At 44.5% G+C, this 18348-nt stretch overlaps 2 protein-coding genes across 2 annotated transcripts in view; both read right to left on the minus strand.

Moving 5' to 3' along the window:
- LOC115462937 (zinc finger protein Xfin-like) overlaps window positions 1-18348 on the minus strand; it is a 117252-nt gene that overhangs the window by 25348 nt on the left and 73556 nt on the right. The window contains exon 8 of the mRNA XM_030193074.1: window positions 3084-3797. Within this exon, the coding sequence (XP_030048934.1) occupies window positions 3084-3797 (714 nt within the window). The remainder of the gene's footprint in view (window positions 1-3083; window positions 3798-18348) is intronic.
- Window positions 472-18090, minus strand: LOC115464319 (gastrula zinc finger protein XlCGF57.1-like). Its single transcript, XM_030194711.1, has 3 exons — window positions 18010-18090; window positions 9718-9844; window positions 472-3844 (listed from the first exon to the last, which is right to left on the minus strand). Exons 1-3 carry the CDS (start codon window positions 18034-18036, stop codon window positions 2310-2312), a joined length of 1689 nt encoding a protein of 562 aa, XP_030050571.1. The 5' UTR covers window positions 18037-18090; the 3' UTR covers window positions 472-2309.

The raw sequence follows: 18348 nt of genomic DNA on the forward strand, positions 1-18348 counted from the left end.
TCAAACAAAATAAAACATGGAAAAGAAAATAAGATGATACCTTTTTTATTGGACATAACTTAATACAAGAAATGTATTAAGTTATGTCCAATAAAAAAGGTATCATCTTATTTTCTTTTCCATGTTTTATTTTGTTTGATTTCTATTGATAATCTCAGTCACAGAAACATGCTGGCTTGTGCAGCATATGGATGTGCACAGAGAAACGATCAGAACTGAATAACCTTTCATCGGTTAGAGTAGTAATTACCTCTAAATCGTAAGCAGTGTGTCATTTCGAGGGGCTGGTTATAGGGACACCCTAGCAGGCATTGTATTCATGCAGAGATGTTGTCACCTAGTAAAGAGCCACCAAAACAGAGATTGTGTTATGAGAATCAGGTGAACATTCAGAGTTTTATTTTAAACTACAAAGATTTTTTAAAAACTTATGTTGAAACCTGAGCATTTGAAATATTTTTTTTCCTGTGCTTAGATCAAAAGACAAAGATGGTATGTGAGAACATGCTCCTTTTGTTGTGTGGAATGCAGTGGTATATTATAAAAACGCACTTGATATTTTTTATTACTACTATTTAAAAGAGAGGTATTGAATAATGAAGGAAGAGTTACCTTCATGCAGAAGTTCAGCATCAGTCTAAGTGTGCCAGTTCTGTTATTTATATTTATATCTACTTAAAGTCTGTTTGGATGTAATTGTAAGCAGCACACTATTAGCTGCCAAGTTCATACCAAGTTAATTATTTTCAGTGGAAAATAAATCTGTTTGGTGCCTGCTATGTGAAAATTCCATCAGTTTCATTATTGCTACCAAGTATTACAAATGATCTCAAAGATCACGTGTGCAATAATGCTGCTTTACAAACTACCCAAAATTCCCAATGAACCAATAGATCATATATAACATCTAATAAAGATCCCCCAAAATTAGAACAATGCTGAACTTGGTTTAATAATGAAATTAATGCAATTTGTCTATGTGTTCAGTGATTTTATTCTTTATAATAATTTCCACTATTTTGTCCAGCACTAACATTAGGCTTACTGACCTGTAATTTCATGGATCAACCCTGGAACCATTTTTAAAAATTAGCATTACATTGGCCACTTTCTAATCTTCAGGTAGTATGGATGATTTTAAGAACGGGTTACAGATCACTAACAGCAGATCAGCAATTTAATGTTTGAATTCTTTGAGTAGCCTGGGGTACATACCATCCAGTACAGGTGATTTACTATTCTTTAATTTGTCAATTTGGCTCAATGCATATTAGCGTACAAAGACTCAGTATCAAAAACAACAAGTAAGATCTCAGGACCAGTAATGTATCTTCCAAAGTCTGAATCATATGTGATGAATCCCTATTCTCTGGTGCATATTATGAAACGTAGTACAAGTAAATGATTTCATTCCCAAATGTATTCTCTGGTGAACTTTGAGATTTTGCCTTCTGCCCTTTTATCACACTCAGTAAAAGTATATGGTTTCACTCAAGTGGATTCTTCAGTGCATTGTGAGATGCCTTGAGCTGAAATATTTACTACACTCAAAGATAAATGGCTTCACTCTCATGTGGATTTTCTGGTAGTTTGTAAAATGTGTTTCATGAATAAGGCTTTTTCTACACTGAGTACGTATAAATGTTTTCAATCCTGTGTGGATTATCTGGTGCATTGTGAGGTATGCCTTCCAACTGAAGTTTTTACCACGCTCAGTACATGGATATGGTTTCAGTCATTTGTGGATTCTTTTCTGTTGGATTCTTTTCTGTTTTGTGAGAAATGTACTCAGAGTGAAGCTATTATCACACTCAGAACAAGTAACTAGTTTCACACGAGGACAATTTCTCTAAGTTGATTAGTTTTGCACACACCATGACAAGAATGACCTTCACTCCTAAGCCAGGGCATGTGGCTTATGACCTCAGTTTCTCAAATTTACTGCTAACACAAGCCATAGTACTTGCATTGTGCCAAAAAGAGCTTCTTTCTGGAGTTCATAAGATGTATCATCTAGAGTCAACTTATTAGGGTGTGCTTGGAAGTTCTTTTTAATCAAGCCTGTGACACTCAAAATGATAGGAAATATTTTTGTATCTTTCTGCCACATCTTCCTAGTCTTGGACTGTATTTCTTGGTACTTGAGGATCTTCCCTCTCCCTAGTGTGTATTCTCTGATGTCATGTGAGTTATTTCTTTTGATTTAAGTTATTACCACACCCAGTACATATAAATGGTTTCACTCAAGTGTGTATACTCTGCTGTATAATGAGAGTTCCCTGCTGACGGAATTGTATACCACACTCAGTTCACATAAATTGTTTAACTCCTGTGTGGATTTTCTGATGCTTTGTCAGGCCTCGCTTCCAAAAAAAGCTCTTACCACATTCAGTACATGTAAACGGTTTCATGCCTGTATGGATTCTCTCATGTTGTGTCAGGTTTGCCTTCCTTCTGAAGCTTTTACCACACTCTGCACATGGAAATGGTTTCAGTCCTGTGTGTATTCTCTGGTGTGTAATGAGCGCTTGATGCTGATGGAACTGTATACCACACTCACTACATGGAAATGGTTTCTCTCCAGTATGAATTCTCTGGTGTCTTGTGAGGTAAGCTTTACAACTGAAGTTCTTACCACACTCAGTACACGTACATTGTTTAACTCCTGTGTGGATTTTCTGATGCTTTGTCAGATCTGCCTTCCACCTGAAACTTTTACCACACTCGGTACATGGAAATGGCTTCAGGTCTGTGTGTATTCTCTGGTGTATAATAAGTGTTCCCTGCTGACGGAATTGTATACCACACTCAGGACATTTATATGGTTTTTCTCCAGTGTGAATTCTCTGGTGCATTGTGAGGTAAGCTTTGTGACTGAAACTCTTATCACACTCAGTACATGTAAATTGTTTAACTCCTGTGTGGCTTTTCTGATGCTTTGTCAGGTCTTGCTTCCAAAAGAAACTCTTACCACACTCAGTACATGTAAATGGTTTCACCCCTGTGTGGATTCTCTGGTGCTTTCTCAGGTCTGTCTTCCACCTGAAACTTTTACTACATTTAGTACAGGTAAAGGGTTTTACTCCCATGTGCGTTCTCCAGTGATTTGTGAGGTCCCCTTTCTGAATGAAACCTTTATCACACTCAGTACATGTAAATGGTTTCCTTGCAGCATGGATTTTCTGGTGCACTTTGAGGTTGGCCTTGTGACCAAAGCTTTTACCACATTCAGTACATGTAAATGATTTCACGCCTTTGTGTCTTATTTTCTGGTGCTTTGTGAGAGAATCCTTTTGACTTAAGTTAGTGGTTTCAATATATTCTGTACTTGAATACATTATAGATTCTTTATTATTTTTCTGGTGTTGCATTAGCTCCTTTTTCCTATTGAAACCTTTCCCACACTCACAACGTGTGAGACGTGTCTCTTTTAAGCATGTTTTCTGTTGTTGCTCTAGTTCTCCTTTTTGACCGAAGGTTTCTCCGCAGTCTCTACATTTAGATAATATCTCCTCAGAGTCGGATCCTTGCCATGATTTCAGAGTTACACATTCACTGAAGAATAGCTCACAAACATCACATAAGCATCTTTCATCTCTTGTTTGGTGTCTCTGCTCTTTCCCGGTAGGTACAATATTACCGGTAGTGTGCTCACGCACAGCTGAGTCTCCTGTTGAATTTTTTCTCTGTTTATTTTCTGAGATCCACTGATTTTTTCCTTTTTCTCCCCAGTCACAACAGGAATACGTCACTTCTTTTTGTGATAACCTCTTTTCCTCTTCAGGCTTCTCACTGAGCTTCCAGTGATGTATCTCTGTATTACTGTTTCTGGGATTATCTTTTTCTAGATTAAAAAAAAGAAAATTAACACTGGGTATTATCACAGGAGAAGAACTGCTTTATGACTTCAATAATTCCCTAGTGTGGCTGTGCCACATGAACTTTATCTTACCACAACATCACTTTGTATTTGTTTACACCGGAGTCTGTAACGCCTCTCCAGTACTATGTAAGCCACATTGAGCCTACAAATAGGTGGGAAAATGTGGGATATAAATGTAACAAATAATAATTTATTTATTTGTAATATTTGTATCCTGCATTTTCCCACATATTAGCAGGCTCAATGTGGCTTACAAAATACCGTCAGAGAACCCTTTTGTAATTTTGCTGTGCCAAACTCAACTGAGTTCAGCATCTTATCTCCCAGAGTGGCCAATCTGGGTCAAAAGTGCTCAGCAGATCCTGAACAGAAGATCTATTTCTCATTGGGCATTTACAGAAATGAGCAAATGGCTCTCTCCAGTCTATCTTATTAACAGTGGTGTTCCTAGCCTGGTTGACACCCGAGGCGGATCGCCAATATGCCCCCCCCCCGGGTGCAGCGCGATCCCCCCCCAGGTGCATTTTTACCTGCTGGGGGGGGGGCCACGCGCCTGTTGGCTCCGAGTCCACTCGTTCCCTCCCTGCTGCTCCCTCTGCCCCGGAACAGGAAGTAACCTGTTCCGCACAGAGGGAACAGCAGGGAGGGAACGAGCGGACTCTGAGCCAACAGGCGCGCGGCACCCCCCCCCCAGCGGTGTGCACCCGGGGTGGACCGCCCCCACCCCCTTGGTACGACACTGCTTATTAATACACTAGTAAAACATGCCCGTTTCTGGAGCAAATGAAACAGGCGCTAGCAAGGTTTTCCTCCCGAACCCCCCCTCCCTACCCACCCCTTCGGCGTTGTGAAGCCACTGACTGGCATTGCTCCGCACCTCGTCAACGCACGCCACCTTCATCCACTGACGCCATTGCTCCGCCCTCGATCTTTGATGCCATTGCTCCGCCCTCGACGTCATCACGTTTGACGCGAGGGCGGGGCCCAGACACAGTGATTTTGGTGGCTTCACCACCACATACCCTTCGAACCCGAAGGAAGTGCCCGCAGGAAGTGACACTGACGTCAGTGTCCTCAGAACGTTGAGGGTGAGTTTTATTATATAGGATTTTTATGGACTTTCTCTGGCAACAGATCCCACAGCTAAATTATGTGCTGCACAGACAACAACCTATCAACGATTTGTTTTGGTTTCAGTCTGCTGGCCGCTTGCTTCATGGAGGGGCTCGTTTTCAAAGAACTTAAGGGCCCTTTTACTAAGGCGGGTAGGTGCCTACGTGCGTCAAATTAAAACTACCCCAGCTACCTGTGCCCTGGGCTGTGATTCTGTTTTTGACACGTGTACTAAATGCGCGGCAGAAAATATTTCCTATTTTCTACTGCGTGGTGCTAACTGGGTGGTAATCGGCAGTGTACGCTGCCGATTACCGCCCAGTTAACGCGTGAGACCTTACCGCTAAGTCAATGGGTGGCAGTAAGGTGTTAGGCCCAAAATGGACGCACGTCCATTTTCTGTCACAAAAAAAGGCCTTTTTTACAGGCACGCTGAAAAATGGACTTGGCATGTGTATTGGAGACGCACAACACCTGCACAGGCCATTTTTCAGTTCACCTTAGTAAAAGGGCCCCTGAATCTTACAAAGTTCCATAGACAAGTAACATAGTAACATAGTAACATAGTAGATGACGGCAGAAAAAGACCTGCACGGTCCATCTAGTCTGCCCACGATAAACTCATATGTGTATACCTTACCTTGATTTGTACCTGTCTTTTTCAGGGCACAGACCGTATAAGTCTGTACAGCAGTATTTCCCGCCTCCCAACCACCAGTCCCGCCTCCCATCACCGGCTCTGGCACAGACCCCGTATAAGTCTGCCCTCCCCCATCCTAGCCTCTCAACCACCAACCCCTCTTCCCCCCGCTATACTGGGAAAGACCAAAGGTCCATCAAGCCCAGCATCCTGTTTCCAACAGTGGCAAATCCAGGTCACAAATACCCGGCAAGATCCGAAAAATGTACAAAACATTTTATACTGCTTATTCCAGAAATAGTGGATTTTCCCCAAGTCCATTTAATAACGGTCTATGGACTGTTCCTTTAGAAAGCCGTCCAAACCTTTTTTAAACTCCGCTAAGTTAACTGCCTTTACCACATTCTCTGGCAACGAATTCCAGAGTTTAATTACACGTTGAGTGAAGAAAAAATTTCTCTGATTCGTTTTAAATTTACATTGTAGCTTCATCGCATGCCCCCTAGTCCTAATATTTTTGGAAAGCGTAAACAGACTTTTCACATCTACCCGTTTAACTCCACTCATTATTTTATAGACCTCTATCATATCTCCCCTCAGCCGCTTTAGCCTTTCCTCACAGGGAAGTCCTCCCATCCCCTTTATCATTTTCGTCGCCCTTCTCTGCACCTTTTCTAATTCCACTATATCTTGTTTGAGATGTGGCGACCAGAATTGAACACAATATTCCAGGTGCAATTACAAGGGGGCTCATTTTCAAAGCACTTACACTTATAAAGTTACAAAGGGGTCCTTTCACTAAGCCACAGTAAAAAGTGGCCTGCGGTAGTGAGAGCTCATCTTTTGCCTATTTTTTACCACATCTAGGAAAAAGGGCCTTTTTTAAAGGGGCCGGGAAATGGACGTGTACTAAAATTGAAACCAGTGTGTGTCCATTTTTGGCCTAGACCTTACTGCCACCCACTGACTTAACGATAAGGTCTCACACACTACCAGCATGGTAAGCATGCAGGGCGTGCCAACTGCTGTTTATCGCAAGGTAAATGGCCCGCGGTACAAAATAGAAAATTATTTTCTACCGTGGGATTCGGCACGCACCAAATTCGGAATTACCATCCAGCTCACTGGCTAGCCAGGCAGTAGTGCCGACTTGTCACGTGCTGTACGCATATACGCCCTTCCACACCTTTGTAATAGGGCCCCTCAGTAACCTGTGGAATTTTGTAAGTCCAAGTGCTTTGAAAACACGCCTCCGAGTATCCTGTTCTTTTTGACTTGTTTGAAAAGTTAAACAATCCTTCCAGATTTAACCAGTCTACCCCACCCATGCTTTTATAAAATTCTATCATCCCCTCACAGTCATCCTTTCACAACCCCCCCCCTTACAGTTCTAATTAACTGTGTAGTGAATAGTAAGGGGACACGTTATAACTCACCCCAGCCTGCTATTTCAGATATTACCTTCAACCAACACAGCATGGATTTCTTTTAATTTATAAAGGGTCCTTTTTAAGTCACAATAGGTGCGAGCACAAAAAGCACTGCCGGAGGACGCACTGAGGTGTCCTACGGTACTGTGCCATTCAGTGTGCGCTAATCCCGCGCTGAAAAGAGTTTTTATTTATCAGCGCAGGAGGGTGTGATCATATCTGGAAGTTTCTGGACTAAAGGAGGTACAGGAAATGTCTCAAATTACTTGTATTAAAACGCAGTTTAAACTTTAATAAATGAAGATAATATTAATCCATCACTTAACTTCTTATATAATAATTTTTATTTATTTATACTTTCCAAACTTTACAATATAAGACAAACTTGCTAAGTAAATCAGACTGAATATTATAAAATTATCACATTCATCTTACGAAGATACATTAATGCCTTTTTTATATCACAAAGTAAGAACAAAGCCAAGGCGTTACTAAGAATAAATGGGGAAAAATATAAGTAAATACAACTAAAGAACAGACTTCGCACGTATCATTCTTCCTTAATTTCTTACAACTTACACATTAGTTAGAATGTAGAAAAATCATAACTTCCTAGAGTCAATGAATACTCTTAACTGCTCTGGCTGGAAAAATATATATTTTAAACCTTGACGTTTCACCACACATTTGCTTGGGTAATTCAAGAAGAAAGAGGCTCCCAATTCCTGGGTCTCTTTCCTCATGCTCAAAAAAGATTTCCTAATATCCTGCGTTTGTTTCGTTACATCCTGGAATATACGTACTGTTCTACCGTAAAACAAGTCATTTATTCGGCGAAAGTACAGTCTTTTTATAGCTTCAACATCTTGCAAGAAAACGAATTGAACCATTAAAGTCATTCTTTCTGATTGATCCGAAATAGTAGCTTCCAACAGTTCAGATACATTTAAGTTTGTTTGTTCCATTAGACTTGCAGGTTTATCAGTTAAGGATCCTGCTTCCAAGGAGATCTTATTCATTATATAGTAAATTTTATTGACTGGAGGTAATGTTTCTGGGGTATATTTCAAAATTTCAATTACATATTTTTTAAAGGCATCCAACGGTGTTACTCCTTTCTCTCTTGGAAAATTCAGAATCCTCAAATTAAGTCTTTGATTATAGTTTTCAATTTGATCAATCTTTCTTGTTATTATAATTTTATCTTTTATCATTTCTGAAGATAAATCTTGTAATTTTTTTACATCTTGATTGAGCTTTATAGTTTGAGCTGTAAACTCCTTTTTTATGCCAGTCAGAGATTCAGAAAAGGCATTCATTGTACTTACTAACTTCTTATATAATAATTTGAAAATAATTATAGTGCTTAGAATCTTTGTGCCTATCCTGCACAGGATAGGTAAAGAAATTCCATCATAGCACCATTGTTCTTTATCATAAAGCCTAGGCAGCTATGCATGCCCAACGCACGCCATTCTGGAATTGCTTTTTATTTTCTGGCACGCGGCACTACCAGGCGGTAAAAGGCATTCTACGTGCATAGACCTTTACCGCCCGGTTAATGCATGAGACCTTACCGCTAAGTCAATGGGTGGTGGTAAGGTCTCAGACCCAAAATGGATGCGTGCTGTATATGCCTTCCTATGTTAGGCCTATTACTAAGGGCTAAGGCCTGTACTAAGGCCTCAGTTTGGTTCTCACAAGTTGGCCTAACAAGTTAGCATCTTTGCAACATACAGTGCTTTTCTCAGGAGCTGAGATCATGCCTTTCATATAAGGTAACCTTGGCAGTTGCTGACAGGCTGAGGACACAGTGTGAGCCTAACATGTCCAGAATGTTTCATTTGGGGAGATAGACAGAGGGAGGACACAAGGTTATTGTTCTATGTATTCAATTCAATTCAATTCAATTCTATTTTTTGCTTTGTGACTAACTGCACACTATACAGATAAGTAATTAGCCAATGGCCAACGACTGTTCACATGCAAACACATCAGGAGAGAGTGATATAATACAGGAATACCCATATATGGCATAGGCTACTTTCTGATTCTAGTTTGGGAAAAATCACATGATTTCTGGGAAAGCAAAACTTGTTAACAGTATATATGTAATGTCTGGAACACTGTGAGCTGAGCAGTCTTTGTAATTCAGTAATCACGTCTGGCGTTACTGGCTGACAACCTGCTCCAGAGAATGAGAACCACTGTTTGTATTTGGCTTAGTGATACACCAATAAACCTTCTTTACTGGTGCGCCTATCTAAGTCTGGTTCACTCTCTTATTTTCCAGTCCACGAGGCTGGGAGTGTTTTCCCCCTCCCAAGGGACAAGGGAGGGAGGGAGGGAATACACAGTGCCAATTTTTATTTTGCCGCATGTCCATTTTCGGTCAAAATTTTTAAAAAGGCATTTTTACAGGTGCGCTGAAAAATGGATCTGCGCGTGTCGAAAACACACGCCTACACTAGCCCAGGCCATTTGTCAGCGCACCTTAGTAAAAGGACCCCTAAATTAAAAAAAAAAATGAAATACTTATCTTAAATTAAAGCAGAAGATTTCAAAATAGTTCTTGCATGATCTTGATCCCACTTCAAATGGAAGAATTGGTATTGGAATGGTCCTACAAACGCAGATAATGCAATCCTTACCTAGTGAGATCAGGGTCTCATAATTCTCCTTCATCACCTCCCTGTAAAGCTCCTTCTGCCCTTCATCCAAATACTCCCACTGATCCTGGGAGAAATGGACAGTGATATCCTCAAACGTCACAGGCATCTGAAACACAAACCAGAAACAAACTCAGGGTTTCTTTTACTAAGCCACGCTAGCGATTCCTGCATGGCAAATGAGAGGAAGCCCACGGGAATTGAATGGGCTTCCTCTCATTTGCCACGCCAAGAATCGCTAGCGTGGCTTAGTAAAAGAGGTCCTCAGTGACATGTGGAAGAGCTCAAAATGCATTAGAGTTCCGCTGACTTTATTCTCCTCTAACATTATGGTACTTATTATAGAAGCTCGATTCACATTTTGGATGTCTGAAAATTAGCATTTAGACATCCAAATACCGATTTTACAAAACCAGAATATAAGTATCTAAAACTGGTGTACATCCTTTTGGCAAGGGGGCATGGTCTGGGCGTGCTTTGGGCAAGACTAGGGAGGGGCCAAAAGATGGACATCCAACTCCGATTACAGAAGGGAGGGGGGCGGGTGATCATGTTAAAAAAACATGGACATCTCAGTGGCGTAGCTGGGGGGGTTCCAGGGGAGCAGCCACTCCCCAAACGGAGTTGCGCTAGCGTCTATGTTTTTTCAACATGTTGCATAGAAAACGCACGCTGGCGCCGGCGGAAGTCCGCTCTCATGCTGCTTTCGCTCCCTCCGCACCTTCAACCTGGTTCCGCTTTTGGGACATCTGTATTTCGACCTAGTACTTGGTACATCCAGGTAAGAAAGGTGCTCCAATTCAGCAGTTCTCCGCTTAATGGAGTAAGGGAAGTTACAGTAGGTCTCTTCCTGTCCCTGGAGGGCTCACAATTGAAAAACAAAACGAAACAAAAAGAGAAGATGATCTGAAACTGCAGCAGCACTTGAAAGGTGACCCCTGGGTCATTGCCCTGGTGCTTAGCAGGCTGTTCTAATCACTAGGCAGAATAGGCACAAAGAAACAGGGGTGACCTGATACAGACGTTCAAATATTTGAAAGATATTAATCTGCAAAGAAACCTTTTCCGGAGACGGGAAGGCAGTAGAACTAGAGAACGTGAATTGAGGTTGAAGGGGGGCAGACTCAGGAGTAAGGTCAGGAAGTATTTTTTAATGGAGCGGGTGGTGGATACGTGGAATGCCCTCCCGTGGGAGGTGGTGGAGATGAAAACGGTAATGGAATTCAAACGTGCGTGGAATAAACACAAAGGAATCCTGTTTAGACGGAACAGATCCATGGAATCTTAGTAGAGATTGGGTGGCAACACCGGTTCTGGGCAGACTTCTACGGTCTATGCCCTGATCGTGACTGAATAGATATGGATGGGATGGATTGTACATTTTAAGGGGCTTCGACGTTAGCTTCAGAACTTTTAGTACAAGAATAGTGCTGGGCAGACTTTTATGGTCTGTGCCCTGAGAAAGGCAAGGACAAGTTTATCTTGTTGGGCAGACTGGATGGACCGTACAGGTTTTTATCTGCCATCATTTACTATGTTACTATCAGGCTTATTTTCGAAAGTGATCGCCGGGCATCTTCCAACATAAATTGGGAGATGGTCGGCGATCTCTCAAAATGGGCGAAATCCGTATAATCGAAAGCTGTTTTTTTGACATCATCGCCGCTTTCCCGTCGCCAAGCCGACAAAAGTTCAAGGGGCCGTGTCGGCAGCATAGCGAAGGCGGGACATGGGTGGGCATGGGTGTGGCTACCAGATGGCCAGCTTTCACGGATAATGGAAAAAAAAGCAGCGTTAATCAGTATTTCGCTGGGTTTACTTGGTCCTTTTATTTTCACTACCAAGCCTCAAAAAGGTGCCCCAACTCACCAGATGACAACCGGAGCAAATGGGGAATGACCTCCCCAAACATTAGAATTAGAGCCAGCCCTTGATCCTGTACCTTTTTAGGGGTTAATCTGAATGAGAAGTACCTTTGCTCTTAGAAGAGACAGATTAAATTCTGAGTCCAGAAAAGCTTTTCTCTTGACTTGTGGCAGGAAAGCATTTACTTTCCCCTCCCACTAGAACTTTGTGAGATGAACTCTTGCCTATGTTTGAACAGAGCTGCCAAGTTACCCAGTTCCAAGAAGGAAATGTTCAGCCGTAAAGGAGACAACAAGTCAAGCGGAAGATATCCAGAAGGACCAGACTGAAGTCACAGATGTTAATAGCCAAAAATAATTTATTGGGACCCTACACGGTGTTTCGGCCGAAAGGCCTTCTTCAGGGGTCTTCAAATTGGCAAATACAGATAATCCAATCGAAAGTGCTTATGGGATATCTTTCCAAGAAGTCAATACCCCAGCTAGCTGATTGGTTGAGGGATGTCAGATGTTCCTCTAGGGGGGTGGGGGGGATCAGTTCGATAACCTGGAGAAACACACCCAGTGGAGTATTGACTTCTTGGAAAGATATGCCAAACTTGTAAAAGAGAGAATAGAGATTGAGCAGAACTATGCAAAGCAGCTAAGCTTCTTACTCTGAGTCCTGTCCAGATCGGTTTATCCCATAAGCACTTGACTTGATGTTTCCTTGTGTGTTTTTGCGAGAGATTTGGACTCTCTCTGTTGTTTTTCAGCCGTAATGGAGGCCTTAAACGGTTGACCCCTTTCAAGAAAAGTACAACATCTGGATGCACCGCCAGGGAAGTGTTTTGCAATCTGCCGCGAAAACACGCTAATGCAGCCACCTGAACCCGCAGCAAATTTAACGTGTCTGATTGCTTAACTTTCCCTGTCACTCATGAACTCTATAGCAATACCACTCTATTTCTCATGCCAGAAATGAACTCACTACACCTGATTGCTTAACCTACTCTGTTACTTAACACCATTTTGTATTTCTCAATCCAGAAATGGCAATCGCCATTACGGCATTATGTAAGCCACATTGAGCCTGCAAATAGGAGGGAAAATGGGGGATACAAATGCAACAAATAAATAAATAATGTGAGAAAGTGCAAAGTGATGCATGTCTTAAAGAGAAACCCAAATTATTGCTACGTAATGCAATGTTCCACGTTAGGAGTCATGGACCAAGAAAGGGATCTAGGTGTCGTTGTTGATGATACGTTGAAACCTTCTGCTCAGTGTGCTGCAGCGGCTAAGAAAGCAAATAGAATGTTAGGTATTAACAGGAAAGGAATGGAAACCTACTACCACTACTACTACAAATCATTTCTGTAGCGCTACCAGTCGTACGCAGCGCTTCACAATTGAACACGAAGAAAAGACATTCCCTGCTCAAAAGAGCTTACAATCTTACATCAACAAAAATGAGGACGTTATTATGCCTTTGTATCGCTCCATGGTACGACCGCACCTCGAATATTGTGTTCAATTCTGGTCGCCGCATCTCAAAAAAGATATAGTGGAATTAGAAAGGTGAAGAAGGGCGACGAAAATGATAAAGGAGATGGGACGACTTCCCTATGAGGAAAGGCTAAAGCGGCTACGGCACTTCAGCTTGGAGAAAAGACGGCTGAGGGGAGATATGATAGAGGTCTATAAAATAAGGAGTGGAGTGGAACGGGTAGACGTGAAGCGTCTGTTTACTCTTTCCATAAATACTAGGACTAGGGGGAATTCAATGAAGCTACAAAGTAGTAAATTTTAAGAATCAGAGAAAATTGTTCTTCCCTCAAAGTGTAATTAAACTCTGGAATTTGTTGTGGTAAAGGCGGTTAGCTTAGCGGGGTTTTAAAAAGGTCTGGATAGCTTCCTAAAGGAAAAGTCCATCTACTATTACTAAAATGGACTTGGGGAAACTCCACTGCTTATTTTTGGGATAAGCAGCATAAAATGTTTTGTACTTTTTTGGGATCTTGCCAGGTATTTGTGACCTGGATTGCCCACTGTTGTTGACAGGATGCTGGGCTCGATGGACCTTTGGTCTGTCCCAGTATGACAATTCTTATGTACTTATGTCTTTGGAAAAGCCATCTTGAAAAAAAGACAAGCCCTCTGCAAGCACCAAGCCTCAAACGCACTCCAAAGCCTGGCATAATCCATCGAAGTAGAATGCTTTCTGGCCTGCAACAGTGTAGCAAGAACAGATTCCAAATGACCCTTCTTCCTCAGTTTCGACCTCTCAAGAGCAGGCCGTAAGACCAAAGCGAGAGACATTGTCCATGTGGATCAGACTCTGTGAAAGCAGGTCTGGATCGGACAGAATATGAAGTGGCTTGTCCGCCATCTGACGCACCAGGTCCACGTACCAAGGCCTCCAGGGCCAATCTAGCACAATCAAAACCACCAGGCCTTTGTGCCACCCGGCTTGGTGAATCACTTGCTCTTTCAAAGGCCATGGAGGGAAGATGTAAACAAGCTCCGCGAGGGGCCAAGGCTCCTTCTCTGCTGGTTCCAAATCGTAGCAGCTGAAGAAGTCCGCCTGGACATTCACGGCCCCCACATTGTGTGTTGCAGGGATGAGTTGAAAATTCCTTTCCGCCCAGAGAAGAAGACAACGAGCCTCCTCTGCCAGTGGAGCACTGTGGACACCGCCTTGTCTATTGATGTAAGTCACTGCTGAGACGTTGTCTAACAGAAAGCGCTCTGGCTTACCCCTCAGATGGGCCCAAAATGCCCAGGAAGCCTTGGGGGGGGGGGGGGGGGGGGTTGATTTGCAGCCCAGTGGGCCACCAGGGCTTTTTGGGAGGGATGCAAGAGGGCTTAGGGGGTCTCCAGCCCCCATGAACTTGTGTTGGGGGGGGGGTGTCAGAGGGACTGGAAGTCCATGTCGTGGCTTGGAGTGGGGAGTTGGCGGGGGCACTAGGCCACCAGGACCTTGCTGTTTGGGGTCTGGTGGTCCCATGGACCTCCAGCCCATGTGTTTGACAGGTCTGGGCTTTTCACAATCCGGACCTGTCAAACAAGTGCAGGAGGACGCTCAGGCACAATCCTCCCGCACTTTAGCCTATGTTCAGAGATAATAGCACACGTAAATTTACATGCTATTATCTCTGATCATAAGGGATGGTAAAGCCCCGCGCTGTTCCATCGCTATTTTTAGAGCGTTGTTTGGAACAGCACAGGGTTTTCGATCATCTGGGCATGAATCATTGACTCTGAATACCTGAGCCCAAGGGTATAATTGAAATAGTATGTGGTTTAAAAAGTTAAGTGTCAATACATTTGATTTGATTTGTTGGTGCTTGCTCAAAGCAGTTAAGAGTAAAGACTGTTTGTGTTTAAAAACTGAATATAAGTATATATGCATAGATTTGTGTAAATAGTTAAACAAAGCTTGTTTAATTTATTAGCCAGCCCTGTTCACAGCATTGTGTTATTATTGTTCCTGGGGGGAGAGAAGAGGGTAATCCCACCCCATCAGCACTTTTCTTCCCCAGGTAAAGTCACTGAACGCTAAGTAAGGGACAGACGGAGACTGTCTTCAGGAGGGTCCAACCAGGTCAGACCCCGAATCTAGGAGCACTCAGTAAGGAGGCGTTAAAGACATAACCCACAGATTTCTGGATTCGTCTGTTGCTGATGAGAAGTACAAAAAGATTTACGGATCAATATTCAGCCAGAGGTGGTGAGCATTGTTTTAAATGCTCATTTAGGCCAGCTAGATTAGACCCACCTGTTTGGAATTTTGAACCTTTAAACTTTATTTTACAATTATGAAAATGCAAACCTCTCAAACCTTTCTTTGTTCTGATCTGAGATCCAAATATGAGGCTGAGGATAGATCTGGGAAAGAGGGAAGCAGAAGATCAGAAGAAGGGCTGGAGACAGAGCAGGAAGAGGAGAGGCAGGAGAAATTGAGAAGGGCTGCAGAGTGGAGATCAAAAAGGGAGGGGGGAAGCAGGAGGAAGGAAAGTGAATTGAAAGAGATCACAGGAAGCTGAAGCTGTCATTGTCATAAAGCCCTGAGGGGCTGCAGGGAATATAAAGAGCAGAACTTTCTGTTCTGGAGCCCCAGGAACTGACTGAGCAGTGCCAGGCTCATTTTTTATTCTGCTTGTGTATCAGAGGCTGCCTGACATTACCTGGCACTGCATCCCCTGCTGCCCACCTCCTGCCAGTCTCCTACCTGCTGAGCACAAAGCCCTGCAGCCATTCTCCTGCCCTTCTCCACAGCACCATTTCCAGCCCCTGTGAAGGGAGGGGAACCAGGAAGAAGAACTTTCTTTTTCGTCTGCTTGCTCCATGCACGATGTGTGTATCAGAGGTTGCATGACATTGCCTGGCACTGCATCCCCTGCTGCCCACCTCCTGCCAGTCTCCTACCTGCTGAGCACAAAGCCCTGCAGCCATTCTCCTGCCCTTCTCCACAGCACCATTTCCAGCCCCTGTGAAGGGAGGGGAACCAGGAAGAAGAACTTTCTTTTTCGTCTGCTTGCTCCATGCACCATGTGTGTATCAGAGGTTGCATGACATTGCCTGGCACTGCATCCCCTGCTGCCCACCTCCTGCCAGTCTCCTACCTGCTGAGCACAAAGCCCTGCAGCCATTCTCCTGCCCTTCTCCACAGCACCATTTCCAGCCCCTGTGAAGGGAGGGGAACCAGGAAGAAGAACTTTCTTTTTCGTCTGCTTGCTCCATGCACCATGTGTGTATCAGAGGTTGCATGACATTGCCTGGCACTGCATCCCCTGCTGCCCACCTCTTGCCAGTCTCCTACCTGCTGAGCACAAAGCCCTGCAGCCACAGCCCCAGCTCAGAAGCAGCAGCCCTGTGAAGGGAGGGGAACCAGGAAGAAGAACTTTCTTTTTTGTCTGCTTGCTCCATGCACCATGTGTGAATCAGAGGTTGCATGACATTGCCTGGCACTGCATCCCCTGCTGCACACCTCCTGCCAGTCTCCTACCTGCTGAGCACAAAGCCCTGCAGCCATTCTCCTGCCCTTCTCCACAGCACGATTCCCAGCCCTGGCTCCCTCTTTGCTGGCTCAGGAGCAGCAGCCCTGTGAAGGGAGGGGAACCAGGAAGAAGAACTTTCTTTTTCGTCTGCTTGCTCCATGCACCATGAGTGTATCAGAGGTTGCATGACATTGCCTGGCACTGCATCCCCTGCTGCCCACCTCCTGCCAGTCTCCTACCTGCTGAGCACAAAGCCCTGCAGCCATTCTCCTGCCCTGGCTCCCTCTTTCCTGGCTCAAGAGCAGCAGCCCTGTGAAGGGAGGGGAACCAGGAAGAAGAACTCCATGCACCATGTGTGTATCAGAGGTTGCATGACATTGCCTGGCACTGCATCCCCTGCTGCCCACCTCCTGCCAGTCTCCTACCTGCTGAGCACAAAGCCCTGCAGCCATTCTCCTGCCCTGGCTCCCTCTTTGCTGGCTCAGGAGCAGCAGCCCTGTGAAGGGAGGGGAACCAGGAAGAAGAACTTTCTTTTTGGTCTGCTTGCTCCATGCACCATGTGTGTATCAGAGGTTGCATGACATTGCCTGGCACTGCATCCCCTGCTGCCCACCTCCTGCCAGTCTCCTACCTGCTGAGCACAAAGCCCTGCAGCCATTCTCCTGCCCTTCTCCACAGCACCATTTCCAGCCCCTGTGAAGGGAGGGGAACCAGGAAGAAGAACTTTCTTTTTCGTCTGCTTGCTCCATGCACAATGTGTGTATCAGAGGTTGCATGACATTGCCTGGCACTGCATCCCCTGCTGCCCACCTCCTGCCAGTCTCCTACCTGCTGAGCACAAAGCCCTGCAGCCATTCTCCTGCCCTTCTCCACAGCACCATTTCCAGCTCAGGAGCAGCAGCCCTGTGAAGGGAGGGGAACCAGGAAGAAGAACTTTCTTTTTCGTCTGCTTGCTCCATGCACCATGTGTGTATCAGAGGTTGCATGACATTGCCTGGCACTGCACCCCCTGCTGCCCACCTCCTGCCAGTCTCCTACCTGCTGAGCACAAAGCCCTGCAGCCATTCTCCTGCCCTTCTCCACTGCACCATTTCCGGCTCAGGAGCAGCAGCCCTGTGAAGGGAGGGGAACCAGGAAGAAGAACTTTCTTTCTCGTCTGCTTGCTCCATGCACCATGTGTGTATCAGAGGTTGCATGACATTGCCTAGCACTGCATCCCCTGCTGCCCACCTCCTGCCAGTCTCCTACCTGCTCAGCACAAAGCCCTGCAGCCATTCTCCTGCCCTTCTCCACAGCACCATTTCCAGCCCCTGTGAAGGGAGGGGAACCAGGAAGAAGAACTTTCCATGCACCATGTGTGTATCAGAGGTTGCATGACATTGCCTGGCACTGCATCCCCTGCTGCCCACCTCCTGCCAGTCTCCTACCTGCTGAGCACAAAGCCCTGCAGCCATTCTCCTGCCCTCCTCCACAGCTGCTCAGCTTCTCCCTAATAGCTTCAGACAGACAGAGCTAGAAGGGGGAAGTCTGGGGACAGATCAGAGAGAAGAGAAGCAGGAGACAAGGAAGGAGAAGGGGAGGGAGGTTAGGGAAAGCAGCTTCCGAGTGCTGCCATCTACTGGACCCTCCCAATACTGACACCAGAGGAGCTGATCTAGTACAGACTATCCCAGACTCACTCCAAGAATTGTATTGCAGGATAATTTGTACATGTGTCGGGTCTAAAGATGAGCGGGAGTCGACATAGCGCATCATAAATCTGTCAG

This window comes from Microcaecilia unicolor, chromosome 1, assembly GCF_901765095.1.
Source record: "Microcaecilia unicolor chromosome 1, aMicUni1.1, whole genome shotgun sequence".
In the NCBI taxonomy this organism is placed as follows: domain Eukaryota; kingdom Metazoa; phylum Chordata; class Amphibia; order Gymnophiona; family Siphonopidae; genus Microcaecilia; species Microcaecilia unicolor.

What these genes read in the sequence shown, in the direction of transcription:
- LOC115464319 (XM_030194711.1), bottom strand. Translation starts at nt 18,036, where the DNA reads ATGGCTGCAGGGCTTTGTGCTCAGCAG. An exon ending in CAGGGCTTTGTGCTCAGCAG is followed by an intron (nt 9,845 to 18,009) that starts GTAGGAGACTGG and finishes TTTGTGTTTCAG; the next exon opens with ATGCCTGTGACGTTTGAGGA. An exon ending in TGAGACCCTGATCTCACTAG is followed by an intron (nt 3,845 to 9,717) that starts GTAAGGATTGCA and finishes TTTTTAATCTAG; the next exon opens with AAAAAGATAATCCCAGAAAC.